This window comes from Prinia subflava, chromosome 8, assembly GCF_021018805.1.
Source record: "Prinia subflava isolate CZ2003 ecotype Zambia chromosome 8, Cam_Psub_1.2, whole genome shotgun sequence".
NCBI lineage: Eukaryota > Metazoa > Chordata > Aves > Passeriformes > Cisticolidae > Prinia > Prinia subflava.
Window position 1 is genome coordinate 17,668,076 of NC_086254.1, and position 12,921 is coordinate 17,680,996.

At 50.2% G+C, this 12,921-nt stretch overlaps 1 protein-coding gene across 4 annotated transcripts in view; it reads left to right on the forward strand.

Moving 5' to 3' along the window:
* Nucleotides 1-12,921, forward strand: part of KANSL1 (KAT8 regulatory NSL complex subunit 1) — a 77,864-nt gene that overhangs the window by 46,460 nt on the left and 18,483 nt on the right. For all 4 annotated transcript variants that reach the window (XM_063403662.1, XM_063403663.1, XM_063403660.1 and 1 more), the window contains exon 3: nt 9,706-9,847. In XM_063403662.1, coding sequence (XP_063259732.1) covers nt 9,706-9,847 — 142 coding nt within the window. The remainder of the gene's footprint in view (nt 1-9,705; nt 9,848-12,921) is intronic.

Here is a 12,921-nt window from a genome sequence, read left to right on the forward strand (position 1 = left end):
AGCACGGAATTAACAGGTTGGGACTGGGGGCCCAGCTCTGAGCCTTTTAAACCATAAGAATTTCTTCTTCCCCCCACTGCTCTGCCACGTTACAGAAGATGGATGAGAGCCCTGGGTCGGGATTCCACAGTGGCAGTGGAATTCCTGTTCCCTAAGGGAAGATCTTCTTTTGTGATGTAGTAAATAATTATTGGATTCCCACCACGGATATACAGATACGGACTCCGCTGTCAGCTTCTTACTTTTCTTCCTTTTTGTTTGTTCTTCACTTTTCTCCCTGGTCAGATGTGGATTTCCTCCTTGGAGCCTACCTGGAGTTAATCCCTTATCTGTGCTCTCAGTGATAGTTCCTGTGTTCTCTCTTGTGGCCTGCTGCCTTTTTTGGCTCTGTGGCAGAAAGCATCTCCCCACACGTGACTTGATGTATTTGGACTCTGCAGAGTTCATCATCCAAAGCTGTGTGAAGTTTTCCTGTGAGGAGTCCTCGGGTCCTGCGCAGGGTCTGTGCACAGACAGGTGTGTGGGTGTGTGTGGGGGTCACACCTGAGCCCCCCAGTGTGCAGCGTGTGACCATCACCCCTCAGCTCTGCACCCAGCCAGTCCCGCGTCCTTCTCCCTCCAGGGCGGGAGTTACTCCGTGCTCCTTTTCAGTCAGTAAATAGGGTATCTGTAAGTTTAAACATTAAGGCCTTTGTCAGCCCAAGGCGAGTGGCAGAGGCCTCCTGTGGCTGAAGCTGTGTTTGGGGAGGCCCTTGTTGCACTGAGCTGTGCTGAGGGCTGGTTTGGCAGCACAGGTGGAGCCCTGGCAGGAGCCCAGCTCTGCCTGTCCCCCCCAGCCTCCTGTGCCCGGAGCTCTGCCAGGGTGGAGATGTGACCCACAGGACCCAGAGGAGCTGCTGAGTGCAGCATTGGCTGCTTTCTGTCCATCACTTCCTAGGAGATCATCCCGTGTGTTTGGTGAGATACTCCTGTTTCTACTGTCCAGGAACTGCTGGGGTTTCAGACTGTTTCTGGCAAACACGTTCAGAAGATAGGACGGACTGAAATAGTGGCTCCTAAACTGTGCTCTGTGGGACTATGCAGATTCATTAAATGAGATTCATTAAATGATGGAAAACTTGATAAAGGAGCCAGGAATGCCCAAGAAATTCACAGGTGTTGACAGACAATGACTGGTGCCAAAGCTGTGATGAGGAGAGGAGGGAAGTGACACGATGTGTTGGTGGTTGAATGCAGATGAGATGGGAAGCTCCCTGAAAACCCTTCATTAGTGCCTGGAGTTGCTCTTCTGGAAGATTCTTCAACCTGGTCAGAGCTCAGCCCTTTCTTGGAAAGCAGAGATCATCTTTTGTGTCTCCCATTTGATGTTTGAATCCAGTGTTTCTTCAGTCCTTTGTGTGCCAGAGCGTCTCTGATAAAAGGGGTTTCACATGGCCGAACAATGCAGATTGTGCCTTTCTTCTCACGGAAATACTGCTGGATTTTCACAGCCTGATTTTGGCCATCTCCAGCCGCCCTAGGACAGCTCTGCCTAAAGCTCCTTCCTCTTGTGCCCCAGTTATTTACCCCAAACCAGCAGCTCCCCCTGCATCCCCAGGGATGTCAGTCTCAGATTTGATCCAGTGCCATGAAACCTTTCTGCATCTTTGCTGTGGAACACAATTGCTAAGTCCATAATTTGTACCTTCTGCTGTGCTGCCTGTGGTGCTGCCTGTCCTCAGTTCAGTGGCTGGAAGCAGCTGCCCTTCTCCCTGCCCGTGCCATCCCAGGGCTCCTTCCCACCGTGTTTCTCTGGCTCCAGGCAAGACCGAGCAGAGCGTGACTCACATCAGTCTCTGTTCTCTTTTTCCACGCTCCTGTGTACTATACAGCAGTCCTTCAGCAGGATTGTTTTATCCCATTTCTTAGATAAAGGACTTGGGAGCCAGAAATGTGTTATTTCTGTGTTAACTGGAAGAGCTCTTTGGGTTGAGAGAGGAAACTTTCCTTGGATTGATGCCAGAAATAGCACGGCTGCCCCTTCCCTTGACTAAATGACCTTCAGATTTAATATTGATGTGTAGCTTTATTCTTGCTCTGATTTAGATTAGAGGTGATCTTTGCTGGGAACTGCATTGGGAGAGGCCTGAGCAGGGACTCGTGCTGAGGGGGGCTGCAGATGAGCTGAGCACAGCACCACAGAGAATATCTGCATCCAGTGGGTGTTCCCTTCCCCCAGAAGACATGGTGTTCTGTTGCTTTGAACAGGGATGACCTCCCTGTGCTTCAAGCCAAAACAGAAAAGGAAATTTCATTTTTCTACAACTCTGAAGCTGCTGGGATTGAAGGCTTGGGAATCAGGGCAAGCCCCTGAGTGAGTGGCCTGAGCTGGGACTGCACTCGTGGAATTTGCTCTCAGTGCTCTCCTGAGGGCTGGGAAGCAGATTGCTGCTGCCCTGGAGGGCAGGGAGCCTTGGACAACACCTGCTTGGTGAATTCATACCACCAGTTCTGAATTGATGCCTCTGTGCTGCTTCAGTGTCCCCTGAAATCCAGGATTAATTCTCCCTTACTCCAAGCCCAGCCCATTTCAGCCGTGTTTGGCACTGCTGAGAGCTTCTGCTTCTGTGGAGATCTTCCCTGGCTTCTGCCTGCTTTGTCCTGATGTCATTAGATGGTTCAAACAAATGTGTTTTTACAGTCATAGAATGGTTTGGGTTGAAAGGAACCTTAAAGCTCATCCAGTCTCACCCCTCTGCCATGGGCAGGGACAGCTCTCCCTACACCAGGCTGCTCCAAGCCCCAGGCCTTGAACATTTCCAGAGATGGGGAGTCAAAAACTCTCTGGACTTCTCCCTGCCTTTGTGTGAGCTTAAAATCCTCCTTGCTCTAATAAACTGTGAGAAAAACTGGAAAAAAAAAACTTTTTAGGAGACTTTTGTGAGGAGGGTTTGAAGCTTTTGTGTTCCAGGTACAGAGCAGAGTGTAATTTTGTGATCTCAGAGCTGTGTTCAGGAACACAAACTTCGTGTTGGAATTCTGCATTTGGGGATGTATTTGCAGAGCTCTCTCCTCTTCCTCCCAGCACATGAAAGAGCAGATAAGGAGGGTGAGGTCATCCCAGCAGTGCAGAAATTTCCCAGGCCTGGAGCTGAGCCTGTTCCAGTGTAATCACTTATCCTGAAGTTTCATTTTGATCTCGGGCTGCAGAACCTGTGGAGTTAAACAAAAGCCCCCCTGGTCCCCATGAGCCATGACAAAACACCCTTTGACCTCAGGTCTTAACGGCTGCATAATGAGAAGAGACTGGAGCTGCTTTTTCATCCCTGGAGAGAAGGGAGTGTCCAGTGCTGCTCACTCCCCTCTGTCGGTGTTTACTGGGTGCACTGGGTGGGGGTGAAGAGGAAGACTCCATCTCCTGTGAGATAAACCAAGAGGAAAATGAAAGCAGGTTTTATTTGTAGCGCTGCTCACCCCATCCTGAGTGACAGTGATCAGAAGTGGCTGAGCTGAAAACAAGTTCCTGCATCCCGTGTCAGTGTGCAGTGAGCTCTGTTGTTGGAAGTTTGGTAAATACTGAAGGAACAGTCAGCTCCCCTCTTGCAAGGAAGAGTTCTTTGCTTTGAGATCAACTCCCTTTTTTCTTGGGTATCTCAGTGTGAGGTTGTTTTGCTGGTGCTGCCCGAGGGGGGAGGCCTGGGGACACTGAGACAGCTGTGGTGGCACTTGTTTAAATAACTTGGGAGCAGCACAATCAGGAAATGCTTTTGTTGGTGCCATTCGCATTATGTTATGAGCTGGAAGATTTTAACATCCTGGAGAATCATTCCATAAATTCTGCCTTCAGTAACTCTCCTGAACCATGAAAACATGTCCCAAAGAAGTCCCGTTCTGACACGGTGTTGTGTTAGTGCTGCTCACCAAAGCTCGGGGCTGCCGTCCTCACCCTGGCAATAATTTCATGTCGTTTCTGTATTACGGAATATTGATTTACTGTGGAGCATAAAAATGTGCCATACTCAGCAGAAGGGCCTCTCCAATTGTTATGCTCCAGGAACACTGCTGCTCAGGAATGTGAAATAAATTTTCCCTTTTAACAATGGATCCTGATTTGCATAGTCTCTATTCTTGTTCCCCCGGGGCCTGTGGCACTAATGGGCTGCAGCGAGCGCTCCCCCACTTGGACACCAAACTCCTCTATTTGCACACATACAAAGGGCTTTGCTGTGGAACAAGTGTAATAACTTCTCAAACAGTTTACTCTGTGCCGTAATTGTCTCCTCTCTGTTGTGCTCTCAGTGTTGTTTGAAGAACTTAGAACGCTGAACACCCCCGTCCTGCTCTCCTTTGATGTTTTAACTGCATTATTTTCAGGAAAGCTTGTTTTCCAGCAATCCAGAAAGTCACATCGTCCCATGCTGCCAAGTGTGAGGTGATCTCATGGTGCTGAGGGGAGCCAGGAGCTGGGAAGTGGCTGCTCTGCTCTTCTGCTGCTTTGCTTTGGCAGCAAGCAGAGCTTTAGGATGGAGTTGCAATATTCAAGATAATGGCTTGTGGTTGTTGCTGGCTGTGCTCATGGTGTGTTAGTGAAGATGTCAAACCTCTGTCATCACTTACTGTATCCTCTTAGTGAACAGGAGTCGCTGGCCTTCAGCTCAGAAGTCATAATTCTCTTGGTGAGATCCCACCTGTAATGTGAAGAGGAGAAAAAAATGAAGAGCACAATTTCCAATGGCTTTGTGGTTCTGCCACTTTGTGTTTTCTTGTTGAAGAATTTTAACTCCTAATGAAAAATCAGAGTCTAAGAAAGATAATGATTCTCTCGTGCAACCCAGACCTACGGGGAAGCTGCTGTAAGCAAAATTACAATATTGATAAAGGACCTTACTCAGCAAAAAGAAGGACATGCTCCTAGAAGATGCTTGTTGTAAGCTTGAGCAATTGTATTTTAGGCATTTTGAGGGAAAAGTGGGCATCCTTGGTTCGTAGTTTATGTTGAGGATGGCATCTTAACCAGAGCTTTAAGGGAGAAATTCCCAATGAACTGAACACAGCTGGAGCAGACTTTGGTGCCTGGTGTAGTGTCACCTCCTCATTCCTGGATTTAGCTGCAAGGGACTAAGAAACTGCCTTAATTTCTGGAGTGATGATGATCAGGCAGAATCTGGACATGGGCAGTTCAAGCTGCTCTGCTCTGCCTGCCTCGGTGCCCAGGAGCCACTGAAAAATGGCTCCAATAAATTCTCTTAAAGCATGGTGTTTTTCAGCTGACTGCTCTGCTGTGCCTCTGGAGAGTTGCTTTTCCTGGTGTAACAGGCAGCCTGTGCTGACCACACTCCTGATCCCACCTGCTGTCCCCCACCTTCCCCTTCTGCCTTTGTCCATGGGTGCCAGGCAGGGTTCAGGCATGGCCCTAAGAACTTGCAGTGGCATAGCTGCAAGAATACAATCTGAATTTTTGGCTATTGTCACGGAACAATTGTCGCTGCTGAGGGCTCTAGAGCAGCTGGAGCTGGGAAGGGCTGTTTTTCAGGCAGTCAGCTGAATAAATGCTTGGGGCAGTGCATAAATGTCATGGTAAGGATCTGGGGCACTTGGGTTTGAAATGGCTCAGGAGTACTTGTGAGACACCGTTCTGCCCTTTGCAGGCTGCGGTGGGAGCTGCTGCCTGCCCCTCTGGAGGTTCTGGTGTCCCCACAGGGGTTGTGGCTGGGTGGGGAGGGCAGCACAGGCAGCAGTGACTCAGTGTCCCGGCAGTGACGGGAGGGGATGCTGCGTCACCCACCTGCAGCACCTGGGGCTGTGGAGTTTCACCTGCACAGAAACCTGGAATCTTTCAGTTAGAAAAATCCTCTGAGACCTTGTCCAGCCTTGGGCAGTGCTCTGGAACTGCTCTGCTGCCGGACCTTGACTGCATTGCTGCAGGGACTGATGCTGCAGCTCCTGCAGTGCTGGGGGTTCACAGCCAGCAGTGTTGCTCTGAGCTGGAAACAGGAGGTGAATAAAATGCTGATTTTTAGTTTACTGGTTAGAAACTGGGTACTTCTGTCTTGGGGCGGGAGCTTGGCTTAGCCCTGCTCATGCTTTAGGATTTGTGCTCCCAAGTTTTCAGTGGAAATAAATCTTTACTCCCAGCCTATGGAGTTTGTGTGAATATGGGAGTGAATGAGCCGAGGGGAGGTTGGAAGGAGATTCAGCAGAGTGCTGAGCACATGCTGGGAATAGAAGAGCCCTTCAAAGCTGCTGGTTCTGTCCAGGGCTGGGGGCGGGTGTTCAGCTGAACAAATTGTTCACTTTGGCTTCTTTGCAGGCAGAAATGTTACGATCAGCTAATGAGATTGTTCTCCAGCCTTGTGGGGTTTTCTCTTCCTCCCTCAGAGTCATCATGAGAGTGGGTTTGGCAGAGCTTTAACTCTTGCTCCACACACTCATCTGCTTTTGCATTGATCCAATAAGAGTAAAGCTTGTTGAGCTGAAAAATGAATGTGAAGGATAGATGGGGACAGGAGCAAAGTGGAAAATAGCAGCTGAATTGGTTGTGTTGAAGAAAGGTCCCATCCTGTACCTCCTGGACTGTGTCCCAATGCCCTGGTGAGGCTCCTCTCTGGAAGGGAGTTTGCCTCTGGAAGGTGAGGGAGGCTGAGCAGTGTGTCCCGGGGGAAAGCCTCAAACCCCAGAGCTCTGCACCACTCCTGTGAGGTCTCTTCTGTCCAAAGCTGCGGAGGAAAGAGGAGAGTAAATCCAGCGTGGCCTCTGCACTGGGAGGTGACAGCATTCCAGGGGACAGCAAAGCCCCTGGGAATACGCCAGTACGAGTGGAGGAGGGGAGGCATATGGAAAGTGCCTGGAAAGCTGGAGCGCTGTGTTGTGGCATTAATCTGTGAGCATGAGGCTCCGGGTGCCCTGGGCTGTGCCACCTCCTGGCACCGCTGCCAGAGGCACTCTCCAGTTCCCAGTGAATCCCTCCCATGGCTCTTGCAGCTCTCAGCCTGCTTGGCTGCCTGCAGAGTTTCTCTGTGTTTCTGTGTTGTGTTTCTCTCTCCTCTGCCATCGACTGTTTCTTCCAGCGTGATCTGTTATTCCTCATTTAACATGAAGGTGATTTGGGTTTGCTCAAGTGCTTGGAGTGGCAGAAACAATCTCCCTTCAGACCTTGGTGGCTGTTTCTCATTCATTCCACTGATCCCTAGAAGTGGATCTGATAATGTAGTTTCCCTTCAGCCGGTGACTTTCCGATCTGAAATCAGTTCTGGCTCCGTTTTGAGCTGCTCCGTGTTGTTACCAGGATGTTTAGCAGCAGCTGCTGGATCTGCTCTGCTCACTTTGCAGCTGGGCCTTTAGTAGGGCAGTCTCCTGGTGAAAAATAAGTCTGCTAATCTCTAACTCCTTCAGTTTGTTGGGGCTGTCTGTGCCTGCCTGGTTGGAATTCAGCTGCAAGGACTCAGCAGAAAGCAGCACGGCCTGGTGGCAGATGGGCTGACTGAGGGACTCGAAGCTGAGACTGGGATTGGATATTGGAAAAAATCCTTCCCTGAGTGGGTGGGCAGGCCCTGGCACAGGTGCCCAGAGCAGCTGTGGCTGCCCCTGGATCCCTGGCAGTGCCCAGGGCCAGGCTGGACAGGGCTGGGAGCAGCCTGGGACAGTGGAAGGTGTCCCTGCCATGGCAGGGGTGGAACTGAGTGACCCCTCACCACCCCCACAGGGAGGAATTTCTTCCCAATATCCAATTTAACCCTTCCCTCTATCGCTTTGAAGCCATTCCCCCTTATCCTGTCACTTGATGTCCTTGTGAAAAGTCCCTCTCCATCTCCTGTAGACTCTGTTCAGGTTTAGAACGAAAGGAGAGGCTTTTCCTGTCCTGCAGAGCAGGCGGGGGTTTCCGATGCCCAGCGGTCACTGCAGGATGTCACACTCTGTGCTCTGCGTGGTTTCTCCTTTCTAATGCTACATGAGAACAGAATTTTCACAAAACGCTCATTAAAGCTGGGGAATGTCTGTGTGTCCTTACCCAGAGCTGATCCTCGTGGGGGAACATCCATCCCAGGCTGTTGCTGCCAGCACCTCCCAGGGAAGGGTGGGACCAGCTGGGAAAGGCTCAGTCTAAATATAGCCACGCTCTACGCTGGGTGCTGTTTTGGAAAGTGTGGCTGAGCCATCGTTCTGCTCCTCCCCTCCTCCAGTGCTGCCGCAGGGTGTCAGAGGATGAAGTGTACATTACTGTGTTTCGCTTTCTTGCGTTATTTTTGGTTCAAATCCAGTGGGTTTTTCTGGGGTAGGATGTGTCCTGATTTTAAGGTGAGGAGCAGGTCTGCTGCTGCTTGTGCTGTTGCTTAAGAAACTAAATGGATTTAAAACTATATTTTTTCATACTTAATCTCAAATTCTGTGTAATCTGAGCAAAAGAACGGGCTGTATTTAACAGCACAGGCCAGTGTTCCAGCAGGCAGAGGCGCTTTGTAATGTTGGGAGAGGCAAACTAGGGAATTGGCACTTGGGATGTACTGTAAGTAGCATTTGATTCTAAAAACAATTCCCAGGGCTCTGTGTATCCCCAAAGAGCATACTGAACCAACTCCTCATTTCAGGGTATTTCTATTAGTCGTTTTGAAACTTGTAATAACCCTGGGACATTTTTGTATTCATTTCATTTTTAGGCAAGTGCATTTGGTAGCAGTTACGCCTAAATCAAGGCAGAGGCCCAGAAGGTGCAGATTTTTTTGAAGAACTTGATGGTTTCTGCTCCTTCCCATCTCTGCAGCTGGGGCTGCCTCAGTACAAAACCTCCTTTACCACGTGCTGCTTCTGCTGTCGTGGCTGGTTTCAGCTCTGAAATGGGTTCATCTCAGCAGAAGACTCTCTGGTTTGATTTTGGAGGAAACATCTGGACATTACTGTGGCTCCCCTGCCCCACATGCTCTGGCTGGTTCAAAATTGCTGCACAGAAGGAGAGGGAGATGGGCAAAGGGAATTATTTTGTGATTAATTTCTTAATTGCTGAGCATCCAGATGTGGCAAAGGCTTTGTGCAGCAAGATGGATTTGTCAGCACTTTCTGCTGATGCTTTGTTTCCACACCGTGTTGGGGTTTTCTTTCTTTCTGGGCAGTAATTTATCCACAGGAATCAGGATGCTTAGGGTACATTTTCATGGTATTGTGGCTTAACGTGGAGAGTGGAGCTGAGGATTTATCCATTCCTTACCATCTTTGTGTTCCTTTCTGCCCTGGAGTGCAGCAATGGGGATTGAGGGTGTTTTGATGACAGCTGATGTTATTTCCTGGCTTCTTTATTTGCTTGGTCCATCCATCAGATGCAGAAATCAGGTTTTCTTTGCTGTTGCCTGCTCTGTCCTTTGCAGCACATCACTGCAGGGGAGCAGCTTGTGCAAGGTTGGTCCTCTCCAGCTTTTAAACCCCAGCAGTGGTGGTTGTGAAACAATTAAACTGAGGTTTAATCGTGCCCACATGGTATGAGCTGCTGTTCAGGTGGATTTGGGGACTGATGACAGAGAGTTTTTGAAGGCTTCAGTCACTGGGTACTACAAGATGTTGGAATATTGTCTGCAGAGACATGGCCCTTGCAGCACGTCTGTAATTCCTTGGTAATTATTAGCAGTGGTGAGATGGTATCAGCCCTGCCGTCCAGGATGGAGCTTTTGATCTGTCTGTGAGTCCCCTGGGGTTTCTGTGGCCTGTGTGACCCCAGAGTGATGCTGTGTGTCGTTGCAGGCGGCGCAGGGCAGAGTGGAGGTGGGCAGCAGACCGCGCTGCCATCGTCAGCCGCTGGAACTGGCTGCAGGCGCACGTCTCGGACCTGGAGTACCGCATCCGGCAGCAGACGGACATCTACAAGCAGATCAGAGCCACCAAGGTGAGAGCAGGAGCCCCTGGGCGCCCCTGCCCCTGCCCTGCCTCCCCACAGCTCTGTCAGGAGCCCCTGGGCACCCCTGCCCTGCCTCTGCCCTGCCTTCCCACAGCTCTCTCAGGAGCCCCTGGGTGCCCCTGCCCCTGCCTCCCCACGGCTCTGTCAGGAGCCCCTGGGCACCCCTACCCCTGCCCTGCCTCCCCACAGCTCCCTCAGGAGCCCCTGGGTGCCCCTGCCCCTGCCCTGCCTCCCCACGGCTCCCTCAGGAGCCCCTGGGTGCCCCTGCCCTGCCTCCCCACAGCTCCCTCAGGAGCCCCTGGGTGCCCCTGCCCCTGCCCTGCCTCCCCACGGCTCTGCCAGGAGCCCCTGGGTGCCCCTGCCCTGCCTCCCCACGGCTCTGTCAGGAGCCCCTGGGTGCCCCTGCCCTGCCTCCCCACGGCTCTCTCAGGAGCCCCTGGGTGCCCCTGCCCCTGCCCTGCCTCCCCACAGCTCTCCACAGGGAATGTGGGGTCTGATGCTTTTCCCCCCTGCCTCTCTCCCAAAGCAGATTGCAGAGCTGTGACTAATTGTAATGCAATTTGGCATGGGCTGAGTGTGATTCCTGTCCCTGGTTCAATGTGATAACGTGGAGGGAGCAGTACCTTGCTTTAGAGTCAGTCTTTGGTGCTGGTGCATGTGTGATGCTGTTCCCCATCACTCAGGCCTTTCTCTTTTTCTTTGACATTTTTTTAGAACCTTTCCATTCTTTCTTTTTGGGAGTAGCTGAAGATGGGGATAAGAGCAACTGAGACTTAGTGGAGAAGGGAGTGGCCTGTGGAGGAAGTCAGTTCAGATGCTATCTGAACAGGCTTAAAATTGAGTCTGCTCCATAAAAAATACCATTTTTTGGTGCTGACCTTTCTCTGTGGAAGGAATTTTTTTTAGTATTACTCTCAGATGGTGAAGAATGGGGGAGAGCAGAGAAGGGATGAGGAAGGGACTGCTGTGGAGACTTGTTCAGGCATGCACATCTAAATGTCAGGCCTTGGAGGAAGGAATGTCTGGAGTTTGTGGCAAGAGGGCTCCTGGTATTGCATCAACTGAGAGATCCTCAGGAATTCAGTCTGGCAAACGCCTTTCCCAAGATGAGTGCTGCTCTGGGGGTGGTGGGGAGAGGCTTCCAGGGGGTAGAGAGCAGGGGAGGGAGACTGGACTTTGATGCAGCTGTGCAGAAAAACAGGCTTAATTGAGTGAGTGGGGCCTCTGAGTGAGTAGGTGGAAGAGCACGGCTTGTGAGCAGAATGCATTACTGGGATTAGGGCAAAAGGCTTCTGGGAAGTGGGGAAATAATGATTCTTCAGAAGGAATCATCCTCCTTCTGCCACAAAGCTGACAGTGCAGCATGGTTTTAAGTACAAAATACAAAATAGCTGAACATTTACATGCTGAAAGTTAAGTAATTCAAGAAATGAGAAAACTCACGTAATGATGTGGAAGGTTCAGGGCTTTCACTAGGTGATGACAACCTGACAGGCTCGTGAAATGGCCTGATAATGGTTACAAACATCCCCTGTGTTTTTATCTGAGGTTACAGCCCCAGGGTCTCAAAGGAGGTTCTGGTCAACAGGATCATCGTCCTCTTTGATTTGTTCAAACCAAAACTCAACTGTGATAACCCAGTACATGAATTTAAGATAAAACACATTGCAAAAGGTACAGGGGCATTCAGAACTTGAGTGTTTTGGGTAGTGGCTGTTCTACCTGAAGAAGGAAAAAGCCAGAGCCACGAGTATTGCACACCCCATCTCTGATAGGGCGTGCTGGGGATTATTCTTGCACCCAGCTGTTGCTATCTTGATGTCATTGAGCTCTGGGGTGGTTGTAAAACAGATTCTGTTTGCACCAGTGAAGAGCTAGAGAGCATCTTAAAAGGGCTTGGAACAAGAATAGGAGACTAGATAAACAACCCCGTGTTTCAGTAACACACGAGCTTGTTGGAATGGATTTGGCTTCAAATTGTACAAGGAAAACAGTTAAAGAATTTGGAAACACCTTGTTTTTTCTATCAATATAACTTAACTCTAGCTTATTTGGCCACAGGGAGGTTAAAATGTAGCTGCTGCAGGAATTCAGAGTTCTTCAAGTTCTAAAGTTCAAAGAAATTTGATTTCATTCTTTTTTAGGTTAATTACCTTTATATGTTAGAGTTTACATCACAGTGTACCCTTCAAGACAGACACATTGCTGTGTCTGATCAAAGCCAGGGAGGGACGAGGCAGTCAAAAATCAGGCTGTGTTTTGGGGGTGCTCTGCTGCCTGGGTGTCTCAGCAGGAGCTGCTCTCAGCTGGGATGGGCTCAGGGGAGCCTGGTGAGATGTGGAGGAAAACACCAAACCAGAGCTGGCTGTAAAATGCCCTGAGTGCAGGCACTCAGGCACAGCAGGCTGCTGAGGGGAGCCTTGCAGCTCTGTCCTCTCCCCAGATAACGTGCCCAGGCTCCCCTCCAGGCTCACTTTGCTGTGACACACGGTGCAACCTCCAGAAATGTTTTCAGGTGACTGATCTGCCTGTTCTTGGTCTGAGCAGCCCCTTCACAGTTCCTCGTTTGACCAAATGCAGCTCACTGGGCCTTGTCTTTGTCCTGGGCTGTGCTTGTGGCCTGTAGGTTCCACCAGCTCCCTGATCCCTTTGCACATTTGCTTGTTATAGTATAGCTCGGCATATCTATAATTACAATGATTTTATTTCACTTTGTTTTGTTCTGAGAGCAAAGCAGTCCTGCCTTTAGATTAAGCTTCAGTTAAACAGAAACAGGACAGCATATGTTAAACCTGATAAAACAGTGCTCAGCCTCTGTGCTTTGTCCTGTTACGTTTATAGCAGTGTCTTTCTTTCCCTATTGAATTTTTGTAAATGCTGCTACTTTGGAGGGGGGTGGGAGGGGGAGTCTGCTCAGAGCAATGAATTTGTAGATTTTTGTCACTCACTCACAGCTGCTTGCTTGGCTGTGGTGGCAGGTCCCACTCCAGGATGAGAGCAGTGGCTTCTGCCCTGGGCACCAGCAGGACGCTCCCTCTGCCCAGGCTGGCACGTGTGTCCCT